Genomic DNA, 12,291 nt, shown 5'->3' with positions numbered 1-12,291 from the left:
GAATGCCATTTCAACCCTTTAAACAAATTGTGTTGCTTACCTTATAAAACCAAAAACTAACCACACGTGTTTTCATTTCTCTAATACTGATTCTAAGAGCTACACGACAAGTAGTAATCTCTTGCCTTCTTAGTTCTTAATGTAGAACTAACTCAATATACAGAAATAAATGACCCAGCAGAAACAATCACTCAAATTGTTGTTGTGAATATTATTCTTCTAAATTACTTATTAGGAGACTGGAGTCTTCTTAATTGCTTAAAATAAGATTATGTTCTTTTCCTTTCTTCATAAATTTATGTTGATAGTAGTGCTTTTGTAAAATTGTGAGTTATCAGGATCTAATTCACCCATGGAAAAATCAGTGAGAATCTCTTCATGCACCATTCTAACGGTTATAATGGTCGTCTTGTCACTTAAAAATTTCTTCTTTTTCGATGGAAAAATGTTTTTTTTTCTTTTCTCTGTCCAAGAACTAGATAGAAGATTCTTGAAGGAAATCTGAACCCAGTTTTTGAACGAATTTTTATTTGCGAGCAACTGCTGCCAATGGCTAAGATGAGGCCACGTAAACAAAAATAGAAAAAACGGTTGTAAACTAAAGAATAGGAATATATATGTAAATGCCAACTTTTATATTTTACATTTAAAAGTTAAAATATTTTGAAATTTACAAATCACATCCCTGTCTCTACCGACCCAATCGCTCTATGTTCCCTCCGCTCCGCTCCGCCTTCTCGTCATTCCACCACCATCAGTCACATGCAGATCTTCGCTGATTCCAACCCTTTCTGTGAGTTCGTCTTCTTCCTTCGAGTTCTCAAGCGTCCGAACCCTAAATCAGAGTTAAAGTTTCCTTTTTCCCATGCCTTCTTGGGAATTCATTTTTCCGGTATGGAGATTCAACTTAGGTTGGGTAAGTGAACCACCGCAATAGCGTTGTAAAGGAAAACGATGAGACAACTCCACAGGAAAGTGACCATTAGGCGTTTCCAGACCTTAGGGACAACGGTCAAGATTTTCTTGAAAGTCAATTCTTTGCCGCTGTAAATACAAGCAATACAGTATACGACGGCAGATGTGGAGAGAAGGTAGAAGATGAGAAGAAAAACGAGATAAGCCGCCTTGAAGAGCCAGGAAGCGATCCATTCTGACGAGATTCGATCTGAAAGACGATTGTAGGAAGCCGTATCTGGGCGGGTGAAATCTTAGGCTTCTTCGTTGTGGATAATTTTGGAGAAGATAAGATCAGAGACCTGTATATGAGCTAGGAAGATGAAGGCAAGTGGAAGAACAAGTGCAAGGATTTTCTGATTTTATTTTCTTTTCCGGTTTATTTGTAGATGCAAGACATTTGACGGTTTGGCTCTTACTCGGTGTTATCGAAAACCTCACCAAAGGCTTCTGCAATGAACGCAAATATGGGTAATCTCTTTAATCTCTGATAATGAACAAAAATAGAGAGACTAATACTTGTTTTCTGAAATGGTTTTGGGACTTATCAGTTTTTTTCCCCCTTCTGCGCGCAGCTAGGATTTTACTATCTGCAGGGAACGAAACGGCATTCATGAGGAAGAAGCAGGGATGTGATTTGTAAATTTAGAAATTTAACTTCTAAATATAAAATATAAAAGTTTGTATTTACATATATATATCCCTACTCTTTAATTTGCAACCATCCGATCTCTTTAAAAATCCGTTTTCGACAGAAACAACTGTTTCCAGGGGATTTTATTATTTTTTTCGTTCAAATGGGGGACCCATTTAAAGTTCGATATCCTCACCCCATTACGATTGATCCCTTTTAATGGTTGGTTCTAACAGGCCACACTTAGCATGAACCGAATCGGATGCTAGTTTCCACAATATGGTGAGTTTCTCTAATGGGGAAAAGGGTGTTCTTGGTTAACCAACAGATCTCAATCTCTTCTTTATGGTCAACACTAGTGTTTTTAGTTCATACCTCTCTTCGCACTTTAATCCACCGTTTCCAGTCTCCTTGGCTTCCCCAGCAGTCGCCAACTATAGTCTTCAAATCATCATAAATCCATCGAAAACTTAGTGCATTGGTTCACTGTTACAGATGCTAAACCTACCCCTTAACACTCAAGTCTTTAACTGGAAGTGGAAGTGATGCAGTTCCACTCAGCTTTAGTCTTGTGGCCTGTACAGTCGTTTTGTGAGTGTCGGTGGGCTTCCTTTTTAGAGTCTCAGAAGAGAAGAGTTGACAAGTACTTGAGAACTTATCGTATCATTTTGTCTTTTATAGTTGATTTTTCGTCAATCATCGATCCGGAGAGTGGCTTTCTTTTGGATTTTTCGATTTTGTTCTGTCTTTCTCTCCGACGCAGTTATGGTCATCCGCTTAATTCAGGATTCTCTCCGTACCACTAGCTTTACATGCTTATGATCCTTAGGTTCTCTGGTTTTTGGTATTCTTTTTTTCCTTACATTACTTCTGATCTTTTTTCTTCTTGGGTTTTGGATCGATTTGAAAGATTTTAGAAGTTCCACGTTTGGGCTTTTAAACCAAAGACAAATTTTGGGTAGTTCTCATTTTGGAGCTTTCTCCAGATTCTTTGCTTTGAGTCTTCTTGTATTGGTTTTAGTATCATTAACTCAATCCCCATAATCCTTTTTTTCCCTCGTTCCTGATCTGGGTCTTGTTTTATTTGAGGAATCTTTCTTTCAATTTTGACTTCTTTTTCTGTTAATTAATCTATATGGGATCTGGGGCTTAGCAGGGTGGCTGGTGATGTCTTATAGGTATCCAGACCCACCTAGCTGTTGTTCTTCACCTTCAGCTGAACTCAAACTATACCAAGCTTTTATCTTTTCCATACCAATCATCTTCACTTTTGTTCTTTTATTCCTGTTTTACTTGTTCTACCTTCGACAAAGAAGCGCGGATTTGTCTCGGCGGATGAGGACATCTAACAGGAACACAGAACCTATCCCCTCAGTAAGATTTATCATTATTTCTCATATATTTCCTGCTACTTACAGATTTGATTTTCCTTCTGTCAACTAATATGTTGTGTTACAGCAATCACAATTTCGTTTCAAGAAGGAGCTTAGAGAGCTGCTACCTATAATTGTATTTCAGGAGAGCTTTTCTGTCAAGGACACACAGTGAGTGGGATTTCTTTGGGTACATCTGCTTAGTTACTGCTTTCTTTGTTGAGTATTTAACTATTCTGTTTTTTCATTTGCGTAAGATGTGTTAGCAGTTCTTTGTTATTAAAAAAAAAAAAAAATAAAATCATTTTATTACTAACCAACCCTCACCCCTCCTCTTTCCTTTCTCAAAAAATAAATTAATTAAAAATTTCTTCATATAATCATTGATTTTAGTTATCCAGGATGGAGTGATTGCTGGTCATATCTTGAAGACGTGGACAAGAATTTGGGAAGTCCAAATCCCAATTGAGTTGTTAAACAGAGTATAGGCATCTAAGTGAAAGAAGATCATCTTTTTTATTGATAGGTTGTCACTTAACTAGGACAAAATATAGCAGAATTAGATACAAAATCAATCTGCCAGAAAAACTGGCAAACAAGCTAGCCCTTCTAGGTACTTCAACATCATTGAAATTTTCAACATGGCCTAAAAACCTGAACTGCAATTTTGTTGAAACTTGGTAACCTTAAGTGCTTGCTGTAGGAGTTGTTAACCAGTTCCATTGTCTGATTGAACATGATCAAATGCATTCACTGGTTTCTGCCAAAATGAAATGCATTGATTAGTTATTGATTCAGAAATCACACAATGGGCTCGTCTAAGGCCTAAGTCATCCCCCGGTTTCTGTGATGATATAGTTCAATTTCCATGAAGTTGTCATTTCACCTTTAAAGTCAATGGCTACTCACCACCCTAAAGCAGGAATCATAATTAAGTTCTTCCCCCCACAGTATTCTTTAAATTTTCAAGTTTAATATCTTGATTGGTGGATTTGATGAGGGACTGGAGAAAGGGAAGTCAGGATTCAGTGAAAATGCAATTTTTTTTTTGCCTTCTCTTGTTTGGGTGATTTGGCTGCCCAGTGTGTGTGTGTGGTTTGCTGCTGGGAGAGTTGAACTCCTGACTTCCTAATTGTGAGATGTTGGTCTTTGATGAGAAGGGAGCGCAGATGATCTTTAGAATTTCTAATGTTACCATTTGGAATTCAGGATCCAGGATCAGATTGTGCTCCCGCCTCCTGTGATCTAATCATCTGATGGCAGATCAAGTAGAATTATGGCCAATTTTGGGGGTAAATGGTGGTGACTTGACCTGGTCAGTCAATTTTTTGGGAAAATGAAATCCTAAAGTGGATTAGTCTACAGTGGACCTTACTTTAATAGGCTTATGATCTTGATTCTGAAATCCCTGTCATGGAATCATCTCTGTAACAAACAGTATTGCAATATTTGTGTTTCAGGCTTCTCCTTATTTTCTTTTTGACTTCTTCAACCTAGTTTTTGCATTCTTTTCTAGGTCCAATTCATAATTCAGGTTCAAGTTTTTCTTTCTGATTATCCAATCTTTGTCCACCCTCCCTCCAGGAGTCCAGGGGATTCTTTCAAGGGGTGGAATACGGATAAACAACCTACAAACTTAAGGTCCCAAGCAGTTCTTTTTTTCTAGGTGACCTGTCTCTGCTTTTTTTGCCCCAGCTCAGGTGACTAAGAATGTTTGTAGAGGTCAGCAAGACAGTAAGCATATTTAATGATGTTGCACAACCTCTGATAACACTTACATCCTTCCCAATGGTGATCAATCATATAGCAGGAGTAGCTGTTCGTAACTAATGACAATTATATTATCTCCTGATGCTTCCATGAAAACTCTGAAGAGGAAAAGACTTAACAGCATTTTAGTGTCCAGTTGTTGGACATAGGAGTACTGGATTACAAGAAGTTTAAATTTGGGAAGTGGACTATATATTTATCAATTATCAGTTGGTTTAGTGAAGGATTTTTTTTTATTTTTCTATTTTTTTGTGATTAAAGTAAAATTGTGGTCCTGAGTTGGTCAGTATTTGTGTCTGAGAACATTTTTAGGCAGATTTCCCAGTACCCAGCAGCAGCCAAACCATTAGTAAGTCTTGGCCACGTGGCATTTTGGAATGATTATTGAGCGGTTGAGATGTATGGATGGATAAGTTTTTCTAATAGGTTAGGTGGATAAACTCCTCAAAATGTAGTTGTACTCAGATGCAAATGTGTGTAACAAGATCATGCTCTTTAATGTCTCTTGCTCAATTATTCAGGCTAAGTAGAATATTACATCAACCTTGTCGTTTTCCATACTGTTTTTCTCCATCTTCAGTTCTTCACAAGGGGAACCTTTCTAAACTGTGATATCATCTGTAAAGCATCAAAAACAGCAGATGGAATGAAGAGCTAGTGTACTAGTTCTATAACTAGAGAACTAGGCAACATGGACTGAGAAGAGAAGTAGCTTTATCTTAAAAGTTTTTTTGTGGGAATTTTCTTAGCTAACTAGACCCCAATTATGAGTATATGAATGTCTTCATAATAGTGAAAAAGAAAAATGTACAACATGAATTAAGCTTAATATGAAATTCTGTGGATATACAGTATGGAGGCCTGTTCTGTAAACCATAGTATGCATTTAATTATATCCATTTCTTAAAACTAACAATCTTGCTAGAAAATAAGAACTTGCTCATATTGGGTCAATGTCCAACATAAGAAATTTCCTCCATGAAATCTTATTCCATATGAGCTACATCTCTTCTTTTCCCCACCCCAAAATCCCTGAAATTCCTGAATAGGAAGCAATGACTGGCCAACCATCAGACTGGGTTATGGGTTTCATCTTAAATTGCCATCTGGCTAATCGTGCTAGTATGTTTTTTTGAGTGATGAAATATCAAGATACCCTGTTTGACTTATGGGCAAACTTGCATTGTGGAGGATAATTTTTGCACATTGTGACCTTGTCACTTTTAACTATGAATCTCACTTAAAACACCCAATTTTCCTTTTGCAGATGCTCTGTATGCCTGGGTGATTACCAAGCAGAGGAAAAGCTTCAACAAATACCTGCATGTGGCCACATTTTTCACATGGATTGCATTGGCCACTGGCTTGCCTCCCACACCACCTGTCCTCTTTGTCGCATCTCCCTGCTACCATCTCCTAAAACTACGACTGACCATTCTCATGATCAAGCAGAAATCCAGGCTCATGAAGCACAATCTCATCAACAAACTGCAAGAGTTGAGATTGCAGATGGAACAGATATTCAAGTTCAAACAAGAGCTTAGAAAGTTAGCATAGGGGAAATGAGGGACAGTTATGGTAATAGGAAGTAGAACTAGGAGTTCCCTGTTGTGACTAATGTTGAAACACATGATTCCATTGAGCAAGATCTTTGGATCAGAGCATCCTTAAAAGAAAATTTAGTGTTGTAATGTTACATTTTCAATGTAAAGAAGCTCCTTTGTTATGTATATATCATAATTCCTTGATGACCTAATGTTTTCTCATTCAGGGTTTAACGACCAGGACTTTCAAATGCTTTCCACTTGATTTGCATGAGTAGTTTCATGACCCTGAGGTTCATTCCTGAAGAATGCCCAACTTCGACATGATTAATAAAGCTTCTTATTATACTCTTGTGTGCTGTTGCTGCAACTGTATTTGTTCATTTTGGAAGGTCCAATATTAAAGAACAATTAAGATCTATTGTGAAGTGATGCCTAGATTCTTGCTATGGTTGAATTTCACATCCTAGAAATTCTATCTCCACTCATTGCATGGCTCTACAAGGCTTCTCATCCATGTATCCCTACTCTGCCCCTTTTCTCATGTCACCCTTTCTTATTTTTCTTAAATTTCTTAAATTTCTGGACTTTTCAAGAGACCCGAAATTGAAGGCCAGATACACACCAATCTTACCATTAGATCTTTCCACACTTAAGCTTCATCATCCCCCCAACACTAGTGAGCTTAGGTTCTGGATTTACTTCATTCTAACTATCGAATTTCAAGAGAAAAAAATTCTTTTAAGTTTTCGTACTCCTTAAAACCCCAAAATATGAACCCTTATTTCTTCTAATTTAACTATTCCAACCCCACCAAACTTGGAGATCATATCACTGTATTATTACCTATATTCAGTCACATTTCATTCCTTTTTTATTCCAATGGATCTCAGTTTCCCATCTCAAGGAATTTTAAAAGGTAAAAGGGTAGCATTTAGTTTTTGATCAAATATAATATAACCTAGTGTCTGCTGTGGTCTTTCCATACCAAAAAATGGGTTCATTACTAAACCTGCATCATCACCTCTCCGTTTGTGAATTTGGTAAGCCATCTTTTACCTTTTAGACTTTTTTTTCAAAAAAAAAAAGCCTAAATGTTTGGTGGGATTGGTGGTCTCAAGACCATTCTCTTGCGTTGTTTGACTGCATTATTCTAGGCATATAAAGATCTGGCTCCTTTATATCTTGGTGCTTTCTTGGAATTCTTGGTACTTTAATTCAACTACTCTATACCCACACATACCCTATTTAAACTATTTGTCAAATTAGGGTTTTTTAAGCAGATTAATGTTGACTTTCGTCCATCTTCAGATTAATTCAATGTGGATGAGATAACCAGAATTCATCTCTGACCCCCTCCCCCAACCAAACCAAACCAAACCAAACGAAGAAGAAGAAGAAAACCAATGAGAATGAAAAAGGAGCTGACAAAAGTTTAGAGCCTAAGACTAGAACTTTAAACTGCCTCTTAATGCTTAATATTACAATTTTAAAGCTTGAGAATTTAATATACCAAGATTTGGTTAGGGCTTCAAAACCAACCTTCCAAGTTATCTATTTCCAGCGTTTCTTTTTTTCTCTTTTTTTTTTTCTTCTTCTTGTGGGTGAGGTTAGTTTTTTTTTTTGAACAAACGGAAACTTATATTAAACTTTCCATGCTCACAATGCGGGAGGAAACAAGCAAAGAGTTCACAACAAACAAGGGTGGTACATGTCACCAGAACCTATTTAACCCATACATTCTAGCTCATTCAGTTAACAAAACGAAACAACCCACAAGCAAAACAAAAAAGGTTATGTTTTTGATCTCTTGAATCAAGCTTAAACATGCCGAGTTGAGAGAGTTGGGCTGCGCCAGAAGAATAATAATAGCTTGTTGACAATCTGAGATCACCAAAATTCTGGATAATTGAAACAATCCCAGCTAGTTGTAGACCATCACAAATAGCCTCCACTTCAACAATAGTAGCTGAACGCCCTCTTCGTGCTTTTGATTGAGCTACTAAAAACATACTATTGGGGTTCCATATGAAAACTCCACGACCAGCTTTGGTGAAAAGTTTCACAGCAAAAGTTTAAATAATGTACCTAATAAATTAGTACTAATAGAACAGGTCAAAGTCATTTCATTAATCTCTAAGCAAGGTGATTACGTTGTCTTGAATTCTAAGAATGAACCAGAAAATTTGTTTTTGGTCGAAGTCAAAGGGAAAAGAAAACAAGCTTGCGAATCAATGGTTCCTCACTTTTGACCTGCCCTTCAAATAACAATTGTAGTCTTTGATAGATCAAAGTGGTTCTCCAAACCCTACCTCATTTGCTTTGGGGAAAATCAAAATTAGTTATCATCAGCATGTGAATAAATAAATTTGGTGATGAAACAGTAGTTTTCTGCTAACATATATATCTAATGCTTAGAACAAAATGTATGGTTCATTACGAAATCTTTCTGTTTTTCAACTGAACTGTATGTTCCGGACCCAATTGAAGCATGCGTGAAGGAATTAACAGGTTCTTTTATTCTTTCTTCTCAACAGCCACCAGGAAAAAATCAATAGATTTGAATAAATAAATTAAGATTCATACTCTTTGATGGTAGGAGAGAAAAGGGTTATCAAAATTGTTTGTCTTTGTAATTACAAGTACAACTACACCACGTTATTCAAGGAACAGGGGAATACAAATAAAACCAGTCTTATCTTTCTTTCTTTTTTTGGTAAAAGGTGATTTCATTCCAAATGGCAAGAAGAGCAACAAGGTTCCTGGAGACAAAGCTCCATTAACCAACGATTGGTGTAAGGCCAAGATGTCCTGCTAGCAAAGGACACAGCCAACCTAGCTAGACCATCCGCAACAGAGTTAGCGGATCTAGATACATAAACCACAGACCAGGACTTGAACTTATACAGTAGACACATAATATCCTCCACAATGGGAGTTACATCCAAAGGACAGGGGCCATTCCTATCATTGATGAGGTCTGCCAAAGAGGAGGCGTCCACTTCAAAGATCACATCTTGCAGCTTCAAATCCATTGCGGCTTTAACACTTCAAAGATCACATCTTGCAGCTTCAGTCTTTATCTTTTATTTTCTCTTTTATGAAAATTTCTCATCTTCTTAATCATATCATTATCACCTACCTTCGTTGCCAAGTTACGTATTAACCCTAAAGCTCCAATCAACATGAAACAAAATGAGTTGTAGAAATCATTCGATTTGTCAATGGAGTAGGTAGTTGGTATTTTCTACTCCAACTTCTACACCCCAGCTTTCTCAATGGCCATTATACAAATTATTTCCTTGCTCCATGAGACAAATCTATTCTTGAACACCCATCAGAAATTTTTAAGTAATTGGTAATTCTGAGCCTGGGGGTCTCAGTTTTAGGTAAGATAAAGAGGAACCCAGTAATGGTGAATCAATCTAGACTTCTTCTTGCCTGTTGAAACATCTTGCTTGTAGTGGTAAATATGAGGGGGCCACCATGAGCAGTTTTTGCTATCTTGCTTTCATAAGATCCAGGATTTAAAATACTCAGAGACTACAAACCTCTCTCTCAACCATTCTGTAAGTCTCTTCTATAAATACCCATAACCCATGGTACTCACCTTTCATCATTAACAACCAGAAGAATTGAGATAGTCTCATCTCACTTCTGAAGGTTTTCTTAAGGGGAAAGCAAAGCAAAACAATGTCTCTTTCTGTGACCTTTATCATGTTTCTCACACTTATTGCCTCTGTTCCTTTATGCTTCTCCCACAAGTACGATGGTGGTTACCTGTATCCACAGTTCTATGACCAATCATGCCCTCAAGCCCAAGAGATTGTGAGGTCAGTTGTCGCAAAGGCTGTTGCAAAAGAGACTAGGATGGCTGCTTCATTGCTTAGGCTTCATTTCCATGACTGTTTTGTTAAGGTTCTTTCTTCAAATTCCATACTGTGTGACTGAAAAACTAATAACATAAAGTCACTGAGAGCACCTCACCACCTTTTTACTATTTCTTTCATACATATTGTTATTCTCTTCTCCTTCTAAGCCTAATACATGATTGCTGAGTTGCAGGGCTGTGATGGATCCGTTCTGTTAGACAGCAGTGGCACCATAGTCAGTGAGAAGTTATCTAACCCAAACAGGAACTCAGCTAGAGGATTTGAAGTCATTGATGAGATAAAATCAGCACTGGAAAAGGAATGCCCAGGAACTGTGTCCTGTGCTGATATCTTGGCTATTGCTGCCAGAGATTCCACTGTCTTGGTAAGAATCGATATGCTCACTTTCTTCTCAAAACATATACCATAAGCTGACCAGATAGAATGTTTTGCATGAATAGACTGGAGGTCCTAGCTGGGAAGTACTACTGGGAAGAAGAGACTCTGTAACTGCAAGCTTAAGTGGCTCTAATAATGACATTCCTGCACCAAACAACACATTCCAGACTATCCTTACCAAGTTCAAACTCCAGGGGCTCAACATTGTTGATCTGGTCGCTCTGTCAGGTAAAATTGCTGAATTCATATCCTATTGATACTTCAATTTCTTTTGAACATGTTGCCTGCTGATCTTCTGTCACTGTTTTCAAATATGGAGTAGTGAACATAGGTTGAACCAGTAGTCCAACCGGATCAAGAACATATTTATACAAGCCTATAAGGTTGGTAACTCTATATGGTTGTTGTGCAGGGAGCCACACCATAGGAAATTCAAGATGCACAAGCTTCAGGCAGAGGCTCTACAATCAGTCAGGCAATGGTCAACCAGACGACTCACTTGATCAATCATATGCTGCACAGTTAAGAACCAGGTGCCCAAGATCTGGTGGTGATCAGAACTTGTTCTTCTTGGACTATGTCAGTCCAACAAAGTTTGATAATTTCTACTTCAAGAACCTCTTAGTTTACAAGGGTCTGCTAAATTCTGATGAAGTCCTCTTTACAAAAAGTATAAGATCAATGGAGTTGGTGAAGGAATATGCAGAGAACAATGAGCTTTTCTTCGAGCAATTTGCCATATCCATGGTCAAGATGGGAAATATATCTCCACTGACAGGATCAAGTGGGGAGATCCGAAAGAACTGTAGGAAGGTTAACAGTCAATAGGTGGAGCCAAAAGGTTTGGTTCATGTGTGTTTCTGTGTTTCTGGCTATATTATTGAGTGTGGTTGTAATTTGCGGCTGTTACAGAGATGGTATTATGCTAAAATTTGAGCAGCTCTTGTTCCAACAAAGGTCATTCTTATTTTATCTTCAAGGGGTATTTATTTGTCTTAGAATTAAAAGGAACAGACATCCCCATTTGTAGGGCATCTTGATCTAGTGTCTATTTATTTTCTTCTAGTATTTCATTTCTCATAAATTTTATCTTCAAGGGGTATTTATTTGTAATTTGTCTTAGAATTAAAAGGAACAGACATCCCCATCTGTAGGGCTTCTTGATCTAGTGTTTATTTATTTTCTTCTAGTATTTCATTTCTCACCAATTCATACCCACCAAAGATGCCCTAGAAGAAAATAAATAGAAGAAAAGATGACAAGAAATTTATTATCTGAACTGCTAGATCAAGATGATAACATCAGGTCTTTATCATCTGAACTGCTACTTCCTCACCAAAGATGACAAGAAATTTATCGGCTACTATCTTTTTCGCAAAAGAAAAAAACAGAAAAATAATTGTGAAATCCAAAATCACATCATCTCCTCATATTAAATTTAATTTGCAACTCAGATTATCAAGCCAAAGAATTCTAAATTATGACAAAATTAATAATCAAATATGATACAATTGGAATGGGTGACACAATCATTAAGATTAGCCACAAAAATTCATATTTTAATTAAGGTTTGAATTTACTTTCCTTTCCACAAAAATTCATATTTTACAATCGGAATGGGTGACCAAATGAGCATCTCTCTCATCGCTCTCTCAGAGACCACAATCGACTCGATTGAATTTACAAATCTAGATCAGAATCGGCCATGAATGTCCATTTCCAATCAATTCTGGGTTTTTTTCCCC

At 37.2% G+C, this 12,291-nt stretch overlaps 2 protein-coding genes across 2 annotated transcripts; both read left to right on the top strand.

The window, feature by feature from the left end:
• Positions 1 to 700: 700 nt before the first annotated feature.
• On the top strand, positions 701 to 6,463 carry LOC149008966 (RING-H2 finger protein ATL58-like). Its single transcript, XM_089163359.1, has 4 exons — positions 701 to 1,425; positions 1,530 to 2,962; positions 3,047 to 3,132; positions 5,999 to 6,463. Exons 2-4 carry the CDS (start codon positions 2,756 to 2,758, stop codon positions 6,273 to 6,275), a joined length of 570 nt encoding a protein of 189 aa, XP_089019485.1. The 5' UTR covers positions 701 to 1,425; positions 1,530 to 2,755; the 3' UTR covers positions 6,276 to 6,463.
• Positions 6,464 to 9,924: 3,461 nt separating this feature from the next.
• Positions 9,925 to 11,697, top strand: LOC149008965 (peroxidase 72-like). The gene is made up of 4 exons (XM_089161384.1): positions 9,925 to 10,193; positions 10,341 to 10,532; positions 10,609 to 10,774; positions 10,959 to 11,697. The coding sequence occupies exons 1-4, from the start codon at positions 9,969 to 9,971 to the stop codon at positions 11,372 to 11,374; spliced, it is 999 nt and encodes a 332-aa protein (XP_089017510.1). The 5' UTR covers positions 9,925 to 9,968; the 3' UTR covers positions 11,375 to 11,697.
• The last annotated feature ends 594 nt before the right edge of the window (positions 11,698 to 12,291 follow it).

The sequence above is a fragment of the Hakea prostrata genome, chromosome 7 (genome assembly GCF_041222555.1).
Source record: "Hakea prostrata isolate BN-2017 chromosome 7, UWA_Hpros_2, whole genome shotgun sequence".
Classification (NCBI taxonomy): Eukaryota; Viridiplantae; Streptophyta; class Magnoliopsida; order Proteales; family Proteaceae; genus Hakea; species Hakea prostrata.
Note: the sequence above shows the minus strand (reverse complement) of the source record. Positions and strands in the feature narration are given on the sequence as shown.